Source organism: Carlito syrichta, unplaced genomic scaffold, assembly GCF_000164805.1.
Source record: "Carlito syrichta isolate Samal-C Ts95f unplaced genomic scaffold, Tarsius_syrichta-2.0.1 Scaffold314834, whole genome shotgun sequence".
NCBI classification, from domain to species: domain Eukaryota; kingdom Metazoa; phylum Chordata; class Mammalia; order Primates; family Tarsiidae; genus Carlito; species Carlito syrichta.
Genome location: NW_007258930.1, coordinates 431,201 through 444,871, shown reverse-complemented (window position 1 = coordinate 444,871; position 13,671 = coordinate 431,201). Strand labels below are relative to the sequence as shown.

General features: G+C 39.0%; 1 protein-coding gene across 2 annotated transcripts in view; it reads right to left on the bottom strand.

The window, feature by feature from the left end:
* Nucleotides 1-13,671, bottom strand: part of GLIS3 (GLIS family zinc finger 3) — a 471,312-nt gene that overhangs the window by 68,073 nt on the left and 389,568 nt on the right. For both annotated transcript variants that reach the window (XM_008072048.2, XM_008072049.1), the window contains one exon: nt 1,272-1,416. In XM_008072048.2, coding sequence (XP_008070239.1) covers nt 1,272-1,416 — 145 coding nt within the window. The remainder of the gene's footprint in view (nt 1-1,271; nt 1,417-13,671) is intronic.

Genomic DNA, 13,671 nt, shown 5'->3' with positions numbered 1-13,671 from the left:
AACAAATATATACAAAAAAAGCTACTCATGCTTTTCAGGTATATGTTTAATACAAAATATTTATGTAAGTGTTGGCAACACTGTGCATTGGTATATTTGGTGCTTGTATAAGAAACTTCTGTAAGAGTGATCAACCCTTCAAATACATCTTAATCTCATCTCCCTGGGTCTCAAAAAACAGACGCTATCTTGTCTCTAAGAATAAGTACACAAAGCAGTAGATAAAGGTCCACTGGCACTGGACCATCACCAAGGATGTTTTGATGACTGATGCTCTTGAAATATTTGTGTAATGTCCTTTCTCCTGCACTTGGATTAACTGAGAATTGCCAAGTTAAAGAAGTTATACAAGCATATTTTTCTCCTATTCCACTGTAATGCATCCATAAATTCTTAATTCTTGATGGCTTATTAGTAATTTTCAAAAGAAAAACAGTCTGCTGCCAAACTTGGCTCTGGAATCAGATGGGGGTGGGAGTAGGATTTGCAATGCACAGAAATAGAAAATTCCCATTGTCTGGAATGTGGAACTGGCGAGGCTTTTTTTTCATATTCATAGCATGACAGTAGAGAGCTTTCCATATGCAAGGATGATAACTAATTATGTTTGCATGAGTACATCACCATTATAGAGAGTAGAAAATACACGAAAATCAAGGCTAAGAAAGCAAAAGAAAAATAATTTCCTTACTGTATATTAATCCTTTCTTCTTTTTTTTTTAACTACATATGTGAAATTTTAAAAATATAGAGTCACCTATTATTCAAACTTAGGCAGAAGGAAGGTGGTCTGGGGGTGCTGTTCCTCTCCTCTCCCCTCAGTAGTTGGCAAACATGAATGAACATTCTTACAAGTTGGTTCACTGATGTGAAAATTTTCTTAGAGACCTGGGGCTCCCTTTTAAAATGCAAAGATGTTCTATTAAGAAATCCACATGTTGCCTGTTACCTGCTTAAGGGGGAAACATTTCCTGTGAGTGAAATCAAGTGAGTAAATTTAAGATACCTGGGAGAGCTGGGCGCACTGAACTTCTGGCAGAAACCCAGAACTAAAAGAGCTAATGCATTATTTTATTTTGTTTCTTTAGGAGAAAAAAACAATCAGCTACCAAATCCAGCTCAGGAATCAGATGGGGCGGAGAGCAATTTGCAGCCCATTGATAAAGCAAAATATAGATGATCTTAGAAGAATTTTCTCAGCATTCCCTTTAGCCAGAGTGAAAGGTCTAAAGAAGGGCAGTTGTGGTCAGCTCTGCCTTTGCTGTGTTTACCTGGATAGAGGTCAGGCCCGGGGCCTGGGGAGCGCCCCACAGTCCCTTCTGCAGCAGCGTCTCGTGGGGAAGTGGCTGGCTGCAGGGGCTGCACAGTGAGGCAATCTGTGAGCAGGTCTGGATGGAGCTCTGTGCTGGACCGCAACTAAAAGGAGAAAGCAAAAGAGAGATCGGTAAGGAAAGCTGGTCCTTGGAATACTTTCCTGGAAAGGCATTATGCCTCAAGACTTAATGCAACACAACCCACAAAAATTTGTCAAGCAGCAAGTACGGGCAAGGCACAAGCTTAACAGAGTGTCAATAAAAGGGGTCAGTTCTCTAGTCCCAATAACACTTGGCAGGTGCTTCAGGAAAAATGTGGCTAGAGGCGGATTTGACTTTAGGTCTTGATATTTCCACTTATGGGAACTCAGCTTCCTGTTATATTTCCTTTTATTTGCTCTGTATCTTATCGGAACATGTAGTGATAACAAAAACAAACTCAAGTAGATTTAGTCCATATTGGAAAGTGCTTTTAAAACACAGAGATACTGTCATGAAAATATCCCGAAGATAATTAAGAAATGTCCATTGAGATTTAACTACTATAGATTTTACATGAAAAGAAAATACTCAAGTTAAATTTTAAAATATGATGGAACATAATGAAAAGAAAAGCCAATGTCATTAACAGCAACAAAAACTCAACAGTAATTTATATAAAAACAAAACAATTTAGGTCTTATACGGTAAAAAGTTACATGTTAAAAACATCAAACCATAAAAATGTTAGAATAAAGTGTAGGTGAAAAGTTATCTGATTTCTATATGGATAAGAATTTTGTAAGTATAATTCAAGTAGAAAAATTAACAGTGGAAGATTTAGTGACATAAAATATCAACCTTTTGCTTTTACAAAATCATTATACTTTTAAAACAATCTAGAAATATATTTGTTACAAGTATTGCAAATGGCTGTCATTTTCAAAATTTAGAGTATATAAATAGATTTTATAAAGATAAGACTAGGCCGAGCGCAGTGTCTCACACCTGTAATTCCAGCACTTTGGAAGGCTAAGGTGGGAGAATCCTTTGAGCCTAGGGGTTTGAGACCAGCATGAGCAACGTAGTGAGACCCTGTCTCTACAAAAAATAAAAATATTCGCCAGGCATGGTGGCACACGCCTTTAGTCTAAGCTACTTGGTAGACTGAGACAAGACGATCACCTGAGTCTACACACACACAACGTCAGTACGTTACTATTTAGAAAGCAGTATTTCTTGACTCTCCAAAAAAGCTTCATAAAGAGATATATACGCCTAGGTCTTAGTCACTGAATATGAAATGGCACAGTGACTGTACATACAGGGAAAGGGCATTTAGCACATATAGTGAATGAGACATAATCTTGTAATTTCCTCAGCTTTGGCACATTGAAATCTCGGACGAAGACTGTCTGTGTTAATGCCTAACCTTCTCAGGGCCTTTGGAAGGTATGTTTATTATTTTGGTGCTAACCTAACACAAGCTGAGTAAGAAAAACTTGGGAAAAAAAATCAAGGCTTAGAGTAAGTTCTGGTGATCACTTTTAATTTATCTCCCATCATTAAAATATGATCTGGGGTCCACATGTTCCACTAAGGGCAGACATTAATATATCTCTGCTTTCTATTACCAACTACTCCAGGGTTTTACAGTTATCAGTACCAATGAGCTCCTTCCAAGGAATTTCATGGCCATGGTTACTCCTGGCGTCAAAGGCAGGCAATTCTTCCCTAGCTTCAACAAGTATTCATGTTTTCCAAGAGTGTGATTTCATACAACTTTGTGGTAAGAGTTAATTTAGTTTTCTCTGGGATTAGGCATGGTTCTAGAAAGTGCTTCTTAAATTGAACACGCCTAGGGGGCCTTATACAAAATTTTCAAAGGAGGGCCATGTGCCTAGAAACGCAGTAATGATATGTAAGTGTAATATTCCTCCCAGATCATTAGACCAGAAAAGGACCTTCCAGATCATTTAAAGGTTTTTAAACATGCTCTAGTACAGAAATTATTTAAAAGGGAAGGCAGGAGGTACACAGCAGAATCTTCTGAGAGGGGTGTTTTTCAATACAATTTAGTTTTATATTTGTAATAAAAAGTCCAACTATTTATATAAAACAATTACATAATATATATTTTAACAGTATCTTCTTAGCTGTTAGGGATATATAGAGAAGACAGAAATGTCTCAGTGGTGGGAGCATCTCTCACTATAATTTTCAAACCTGGGCAAGCATCAGAATCACCTGCAGTGCCCCACCCCAGACCTGCTGATACAGTAGCAGATACAGCAGTGCATTTTTAAGTTCTCAGGTGACGATGCTGCTGTTGATCTGGGATTACACTCGTAGAACCACTGATCTCTTAAGAATTTTGGTAAGGAGAACCTAAGATTTTTCTGGCTATGAAAAGAGAAAATAAATTGTGGAAACAGGGAATTATAAAAAGCTAATATTCTTTAACATAGAAAATGAAATATGATCGTCTTATCTTCTTTGATTAGCTGTGGTCAATAAAAATCTTTCTGAAGCGGTGACTTCAGGGCTGTAATTAGCAGATATTAGGAAAGGCCACTGCGAGGAGGGAATAAGGACAAATGCTAGGAATGTTTGCCAGTCATTGGACTTGAAGATCCTGGGAAGGTAAGTTCAAACTCATGTAGGGGTGAATGTATCATGTTTTGTATCTTGTCCTCATCATAAAATACCTTGGCAAATTTGTAAGAAGCCTCCTGGGGACATCTGGACCTTAAAAGTTTAGTGTTATCTTCTGGGAAAGGAATCGTTAATCCTGGAGTCCTTCATACTAAATAGTTATCATAGAAAAGATTCTTAAATTCCCTGTGCACACACCTGACTATCTCTCTTCAGACTTCATAATATTAAATGGCTAAACGAGGTTCATTTCTTAAAAATAATTTGGATGTGTATTTTCTTTCATAGGGATAAAAAAAGGCTAAAACATTTCAATCTACTTTAATACCTACTGTAAGGGGAGAGCAGAGGACTGGCCCTTTACAGTCTTATAGAAAGAAGTAGAATTTGAACCCATTGATCATCAGTGCATCTATTTTAAAGGACTGCTGTGTTGTATGACCTGTACCAGGGACTTCTATTCATGTTGTAATCTATGTGAATGGCACCCCTGGAATCATTCAACTTAGCTGCCCTAATCATAGCCCATTAGCTTCCAGGTAGCACTGCTCTGCTTTATCCTTCTCATTCATTCACTGAAAAAATATTTCTTGGACCTCAACCATAGGACAGGCACCGTTTTAAGGGTTTAAATACAAACAGACAAACATTCCCAGGGAGGAGTTTACGTGCTAGAGGAGGGAGAAACAGTAAATAAATAAACAACAAAATAAATTGTAGGGAAGAGAACAAGTGCTGTGGTGAAAAAGAAAAAAGAGAAGGGTAGGTAAGATTGGGAATGAGGGGCAGAATTGTGGCCTCATACAGAAGAGATATTTGAGGAAAGACTTAAAAGAGTTAGAAAAATTAGCTAAGTACATATCAAGGAGAAGAAAGTTCCAGAAGGAGGGACCTTCAAGGAGACCAGCATGGTTTGAGTGGGGTGTAATGTGGAAAGAATAGTAGAAAATGCAACCTGGGGGGATGGGGTGCAGGCAGGCCGGGCCACGCAAGACTGACCTTGCAGCCCTCAATAAAGACTTTTAGACTTAGTGCAGTAGGAAACACACGTCGAGACTCCACCAATTGCTTCCTGGGAGACACATCATCCCCTATTTATATCCACAGACTCATAGGTATTTTGGCTTCCCTACTTTAAGAGCCTATAAGAGCTGTGAAGTATGGATACTGTGATGGTTAGTTTTATATGTTAAGTTGGCTAGGCTTTAGTACCCAGTATTCAAACACTCCTCTTGGTGGTGCTGTGAAGGAATTCTGTAAATGAGGCTAACACCTACAATCGGTTAACTTTAAATGTAAGAGATTATCCCCTACAATCTATGTGAGTCTCATCCGATCAGCAAAAGGCCTTAAGAGCAGAGAAGCAAAAGTTTCATTAAGAAAGAATTTCTGTCACTGGATGGTAGCATCAGTTCCTGCTCAAGAGTTTCTAGCCTGCCAGTCTGCCATACAGATTTCTGAATTGCCAGCCCCACAGTCTCATAAGCCAAAGTCTTGAAATTAATCTCTCTCTCTCTCTCTCTCTCTCTCTCTCTCTCTCTCTCTCTCACACACACACACACACACACACACACACACACACACACACAATGTATTTCCGCCTGGTTCTGTTTTTCTAGAGAACCTTGAATGATACAGATATTATTATGACGTACTTTAAATCCACTACCATATGATGATTTATTTCAGGTCAGGAAGGAAGGAAAGTACATCATGCAGGCAGATCTTACAGAAAAGGGCTGGGGGTGTGCACAGTTAGCATGACGCACATTTAAAGACTGCATTTCAATTGAATAAGTGTATATTGAATCTCTACAATATGTTGCGGACCTCACAACTCTATGGGGGATAATTTCTATTGCAGAGATGAGAAACCTAGAATTATACAAATACTAAATGTCAGATGTGGACTCAGGTGTGTTAGAATCCCAAGTCAGGCACTCAGACGTTAGATGATACTGGCTCAAGAAATAACCTCAACTTTCTTTTAAAAATATTTTTATTTTAATTTTAAAGATGTAGGGTACAATTCAAGGTTAGGTATACATATGTTCATTACGCAGGTACCCTTGCTGATGAGGTGTGCCCCTCCCTCTCCTGGCAGTTTCTCTCAACTGCCAATCCCACCCTCCACTCCCCAGCAGTTTCCCACTACTGCCAAACTCTTTCTTAAAGTATTATGATAATAGTTGAAGGTCCAATTATGAGTGAGAACATAAGGTACTCTGTTCTTTGTTTCTGTGATAGATCACTGAGTATGACAGTGATCCATCCAAGTTGCTGTGAAGTCCATTCAAGTTGCTGTGAAGTCCATATGTTAGTCCTTCTTTATGGCTGAATAATATTCCATTACGCATGTGTACCACTTTTTTTTTAAATCTAGACCAGCTTCAATGGGCAGCATGGTTGGTTCCATGCTTTTGCTATTGTGAATAGCTACTCAACTTTCTCCTTCCACCCACCATATCACACTGCACCACACAGGTTCACACACTTGCACTTCCTTGCATTTCCTCTTACGACTTTCATATTCTAGCTGGGAGTCTGCCATTCTAGGTCTTGGTCTAAAAGAGAAAGAACCTGGTTCTTTCTAGTCAGGTTCTCCAGAAAATTCCCTAGCATACCTTGTCACCACTGTGTATATTCTGACACCATGCCCTTTAAGAAAATTGATCTTTTTTGGAGTAGAGATTGAAGTAATAAAATAGATTGGACTGTTTCTGTTTGGTTGTTTGATTTTCACTATCCCCTCTCCTGAAGATGTGTCACTTGGTTTAGTCCTGGCCAGTTATCTGAGTGTCTGCAGTTGACAAACAAAGCATGGTGCTCATAGTTCCTCATGATCTGCTTCCTAAGCAGGTGCACAACTGTGGTGACTCTGTGATCCTGAAATGAGATGATCCTGACCCAGTGGTGTAGCGGTGTCACTGACATCAGTACTTCTTGCTAAGAGAGGACACCACCTTTACTCTTTCTCCAGATTTCTACTTCCTGCTGCTTCCTTCTTCTCTTCCCAATCCTTTCCTGATGTTTTCTTTGGTCCTCACTCCTTCTTCCAGAGAGCTCCATCAGGCTCTGAGGGAATGACATTCATATCCATCTACACGCTTCCCACATACTATTTTAGATGTGGAGGTCAGAAAGGCTTCTGTGCGGACAGGACATTCTGGGCTGAGGCCTGAATGGAGAGAGAGCAAGACACGCAGGAAGGAAAGAAATCTAAGGAGGAAACAAGCTGATGGGCTCTTAAAGTAGCTACTGGAGAAGAGTGAGCAAGGGAGCAAGGGGAAGGGGTAGGAAATGGGGTTGGAGAAAATGCCAGAGCTCAGAATGCATAAGGCCTTCAGGCACATGAAGATTTAGTATTTGATTTCCTTGTAATGGTGTGCCAATGGGAGGGGAAGAGACAGAAAGCGAGCAGCTTGTCTTATGTTATAAAAGAATCACTCTGACTATTGAGTGGAAATAGACAGGAGGAGGACAAGAATGTCCAGTTAGGGGCTGTTACAACATTCCAGACGAGAGATGCCAGCTCAAGGGAACTAGAGGAGGTAAGAAGTGGTCAGCTTCTATTTTGATCATCAAGCTGAATTCAGTGTGAAATATGAGAGAAAAGTGGGAGGCAAGGATGGCCCCATGTTTTGAGCTGAGGAGCAGCAAAGGAGAACAGAGAAGGAGCAGGTTAGAGGTAGACCAGCAATTTGGTTTTGAATGTTAACTCTGAGCTGATGCTGGACCTCCAGGTGGCGAGAACCTGCAGGCACCTGCACACAAGAGGATGGGTTCAGGGAGCACCAGGGCTAGACCACTAATAGCAGCTTCTTGCTATACTTCTGTCTCTGCCTCCTTTCCCTCACCAATCCTCCCTGTGATATCAGACAGACTCTCCTAAAATTGAGTTTACTCCATACCATACCCGAGGAACAGATATCCTCATGTATTGCCTAGCACACAAGTCCCAAAAGGTCAAAATATTAAGAGCTTCCATACTATCACCTCACCATACCATGAATGGTTATTTCTACAGGTGCTGACATGAGCCTGCCTCACTGTTTGCAGACACCGCATTCAGTACTCTGTTCGTTCCAGATGCCTGGAACCGCCTCCCTCCTCCCAATGTAACTCTGCCAAGATCTAGTTTATGACTCGCCTCCTGAATGAAGCCTCCCCTGACCAGCCCAGTCCACATGGGCCTCCCAGGGTACAGGGAGAACTGCAGTCTACTTTCAACACTCCTGTGATTGGACATGTGTTTTGGGGCTTTGTTTCTTATGAATTTAATCTGCACAATAGTGTTTTACAGTCTCTAAGGACCGAACTGACTGCCTCTTTTAAAACCCCACAGCACCCAGTAGTGTGGTACCAACATCATGGTAAATCATTCAGTCACTAACTGCCGATTGGATTTGTAAGAATGAGCCACAACTCTTTATTGAAAGGAGGTTCCGACCTCTACTGGTGTGTGAATATGTCTAAAAACATACAGTGTGTTTATCTCTTAATTTGCCCTCTTAATGGAGAATTTTCAAAGATACAGATAACAGTAAATGTGGTGGAGAAATTGCTGATGCCCTGCCCAGATCCCCTCTGATCCTTTTGATTAGCAATGTCCCACCCCTCCCCCAGCTTCTGTGTACTTTAGAGCCAACAGCTAGCACTCTCCCTCCACACACATCATCAGTGACTAAACAATGCTCCCTCACTTCAAAGTGAAACAAACGCTGAGATGTAAGTTATGCTCCAGAGCTCCCTTAGGATTGGGCTGAGGCTGAGACCATCTGAATTGGCACCTTTGACTTGCTTCTTTCTCTTTATCATTCCCCATTTTCTCCTGGTTCTCCTAGGAGCACTTCCTTCATAAATCAGGTGCACCTGAGTCCTTGGTTCACAGTTGACTTGTGGGTCACCCAGCTTACTAAATACTCCATTCTTAGTTTGGTTTGGTTTAGGAATGCGGAAAGCCAACCAGCACTTAAAAGGAGGCTCAGAGGCACATTTGTTCATTTCTCTTCTGCACTGCTCTGCCCACACACCAGGGGCATGGTAACTAAATGTCTAATGAAAATGGAGTGTTCTGGATCATCATGGAAAATACTAAAAGCATAACTGTGGAGGAGGACAAATTAAAAAGAAAACCCTCATCTACAAGAACAATCCACATTCAAAGGGGCTTCAGATATCACTGGGTCCAAATCTTGATCATATGCCCAACTTCCTTACAACCACCCCAGTAAGTGGCTCATCAAACTTTGCTGCTTGATACCCTATAGTAAGAAGCAACCTCCTCATCTTGGCCAGTAGTTCCAATTGTCAAGAATTTTTTTGTATACTAAGTCCTGATCTAACCCAACAACTATCAGGATCATCTGCATCTTTCTATTCATAAACCTGCAGTAAGGTTCCTAGACACAGACATGAGACAGCTAAGAGTCTCAAAGACCAATCTGTGAGTCCTTGAGTATTAGTGATTCCAATCCTCAATGAACCATTTCAGGGCTTAATTTCTCAGCTATCCAGGTGCAAGTAAACAAATTGGCTCCTTATCTTCTGTATAATCTACCATTATAAAATATTTGTTCCAAATGATAGTTTTTCAACCTTAATAGTGAAATCATCCATCAAGGTTTCACAAGGTTCCTGCACATGGAAATTTGAGCTGCTTCCCTAACAATGGAGAGATTTTCTCTAATATATAAAAACAAGGCACCATCAATTGTGATTTGTATTTGCTTTTTGTTCAAGACTATTCTGTTAATGTTTATAAGCTCTTGAAACAAGAGATGGAAATTCTACTCCCGTCATTTTCTCATTTCAGATATGATTGAATAATTGTCCAAGATTAAGTGAGTCAAGTGGAAATAATTAGGAAAGGGAAAAAGGCCCAGATTCTTCAATTTTCAGTTCCATTACATTTTATTCCAAGAGCAAAGGCATTCTGTTAGTCTGGGGCGAGACACATTTCCAAAGAAAACGAGGCACAATGAAAGGCCTTTTGTTTTCCCTTTCTCCAATGAGCAAAGTCCATCTGGGCCATGCACGGTTATGCATCACCTTGTAGGGATTCCTTTGTTCTCCAGAAATCAAATGCCACCAAAATATGTTTCTAAAGAAACTCAGCCAGAAGGAAAGACAAGTAGGATTTTTTCCCCCAGGGGGTTAAGGTTTATTACCAGAACATTCTCATCAAGTGTTCTTTATGACACTTCAAGTAGTGTGGACCTCAGGGAATTAGTTCACTGCTAAAGACTTAAAAATAATTACAATGAATTAACCTATTATATTAATTACAATTAATTTTCAGTTGAATCTAAGAATTCCATCTTTAGGGGATTCCTTAGCACTGACATTTAGGAAGTGGCTTTGGCATATCATAGGTAACTAATCTCCAAAAATCTGTTATCCAATCTCTTTCCTTTGGGAATGATCAATTTACAAAGCAAAAAAGAAATGAGACCAAAAACTTACAGAAATGGCATTGAGAAAAATCTCTTTGGGAACATACGTGTCCAATTGGGTACCTATAAGGGATAACTATTTGGTTAGCAGTGACTCCAAAGGCCTAAAATTTTTCCACAGCTGATTAATGAACACTCCAAAATATCTGAATGGGTACATATACTGGGTATGTCTCAATAAGATACATTAAAAAAATCAATGCCAATATAGACACAAAATTATGTTTTTTTAGCCTAAAATGATTTATAGAAACTGTCACAGAAACATAGAATTTCAGAGTAAAAAGGAACTAAAATCTTACCTGCCAACTCTATAGCAGTGCTATCCAGTTGAAATTTCTGTGATGATGGGAAGGTTCTGTCCTGTACTAATTGATAGTTACTAGCCACATGTGATTAACGAGCACTTGAAATGTGGCTAGTGCAAGTGAGAAATCAAATTTTTAATTGTATTTAATTAATTAAAATTTAAATTTATAGTACTGAACTGCACAGCGCTACTGAATAGCATGGTGGCAGTTCAGCTTTTGTCTAAATCCTTTTGATGACAGGGAACTCCCTTCCTTACCACTCAACACCCTCCATTGCTAAACAAACTTCATCATTTAAATTTTTTTGCCTCAAGTTGAACTATAAGCTGCCAACCCCCCTGGGGTTTCTTCCTTCCCTCCTCTCCCAGACCACACAGAAAAATGGCTCATAGTCTACTTTTATGACTCCTTTAATATTTGAGAAGCATCAAGATGCTGTACTATCACAGAATTTCAGCCCTGGAAAGGGCTGTGATTTAGATTCTTTGTCAACCTCAGTAGGTTTTTCCTACTCCCTCAGTAGGTTTTTCTCCCAGTTGAATACCTTTAGTTTTTTTATATACAGATAAGAGGATACTTAAGTAAGGAGAACTTGGGCCTTTAGTTTGGTGAACTGTTGCTCAACTATTGTGCCACACTGGGCAAGTATATTCACTTTCCTGAGTATAGGAAAGTATATTCACTTTCCTCTCCTGTAAAATAAGGATAATACCCTTTAGCTATCTTGGTTGCCTTGAGAATTTAATGAGAAGACCAGAAAATACCTAACCCCATGCTTGGCACACAGAAGTCACTTACTAAAATGTCAGTCTCTGATCTCCCATGTAGTGTGCTATTCCACTCACAACACTGGACCTTGATGGCCTGTCAGTGATATCCAAATACTTATACATGAGAGCCAGCGCCTGATCAGGACAGAGTACAGGAGAACAAACATAACCTTTGTTCTAGACTTTCTGCCTCTATTCATACAGCCTAAAGTAGTCAACAGCGTTTTAAGATTCATGTTCATTCATTCATTCAGCACATATTTACTGATTCCATACCATGCACCTAAAACTATGCTAGGCCCAAGAGATAAAGTGGTGCACAATACAACTGAGTTCCCTGTTCTCATGGAGTTGACAGTTGTGAGTGTTGTGAGTGGAATAGCACAAAAATAATTCGCCATCAAGTAAAATCCCCAGATATTTCTTTTTTTGTATGTTATGCGCTTTGTTCTGATGGTGCTAAATACCGAGAAGCTAACGTTCTAAAACCATTGCTGTTTGGTGGTACAGAACTTTTTCTTGGCTGCATTTCATTCTCCTCAACCACTCAGTTGGCTACCCCCACCTCCCATGCCATTTGCAAACTTGTTGAAAACATTCTCTGGCACTAAAGACAATGCTAATTCTCTGCCCAAGAGTTAGTTATCTTTGAAAAATAGTCTCTGCCCTATGAACAATACGAAGCCATTAATAACCATTTAAATAATTGCTTATACAGAATACAGATTATAAAACATAAGAATGTGGGCCCTGGGTGCATACTACCTGGATTTGAACTTTTGTATCCTTACTTATGAAATATTAGACAACTGTTAAAAAGTTGTTTAACATCTCTTTAGTTTAGTGTTCCTTGTATAATGTGGATGATAATGGCACCTATTTTATAAAGTTGTTAGAAATTAATATGAGATAATAAAGCATTTCACCAATATATAGCATATAATCAATGTTAAGGAAATGTTAATTGCTATTTCTATTATTATTTCATTAATAGTCAGTGTGGAAGCACTGTAACACTTCATAACATACACTCTTATTTTCTTTTTTCTCCCATTTATTTTTTGGAAATTTTTTTCTCTCTTTATTAAACTTCTTCCTTTTGTACTAGTGTGGTAATACAAGAAAGAAAAGAAAAAACAAAACAGAGACTCGGGTCAAACAGATACAAGCTCAAATCTTAGCTCTGCTGCCTACTGTTATGTGGTCTTTGGCAAGATATTGAATCTTTCAAGTCTTTGGAACCTTCCTCTGTACAATGAAGTGATAACATTAACTCTGTAGGGTAGTGTAGGTAGTGTCCTTAACTCATGAAATAAATTACAGAATTACATGAGTAAGGACAATGGCTTAGTGTTGTATATGATAATTTTCTTTTTTACTCAAACTATTAAATAGTTAAGTGATACCTGTGTTAGTAATACTCTGGGGTCTTGCATAGTTAGCCTCAGAACTACAATCTGGGGCCAAACAGTGTTCCAATCAAGACATGAGCACAGTTTTCAAGGATGAATATGACCGGGGCAATATTCTATCTCAGTAGACTATAGCTAAAGTTTACTCTCCTGGAAGAGACCAAAATCAACAACAAAACATTTCCAGAACATTCTGGGAAATGTTAATAATTTCATTTAGATGTCTTATTTACCAAAATCTGTACAGCTATCTAGCTGTCCTGGGCAAAGTTGGTGTTCAAAAGGATGTTGAAACCAGAAAGGCATGCAACTACTATTTTTTTGTATTGTTACATTTGTAAAAACACCATTTTCTTCCTAAGTCAATATTTTTCTAAAACTGACACCAAGAATCTTACGCTTTTTTTTCTGACTGGAAAATGATACATAAGTGATACAGTCAAAGGTGAATTTGAGCTTCATCCGGAGGTACATCTCAAAAGCGGAATATTAAACTGAAGGGTAGATTCTTTTTTTATTTTTTATTTTTTTAGACAAACATAGAAGAATTAATATGGAATTTCACTTTGCCATGAAAAACATCCTCTTTCACCCTTCGGGGCCTGGTTATGGGTTTGTGAAGACTCAAAGCAAGATGAAGGGTTTACTTTTATCACCGCTTCATAAATTCCTCTGACACTGGCTCATTGCACTAATGTGACCACACACATTCCATCCTATCCATTCAAGTGTAGCGTTTTTTTCTTTCTATTCAAGTATTCTTAAGGTTTAATTAA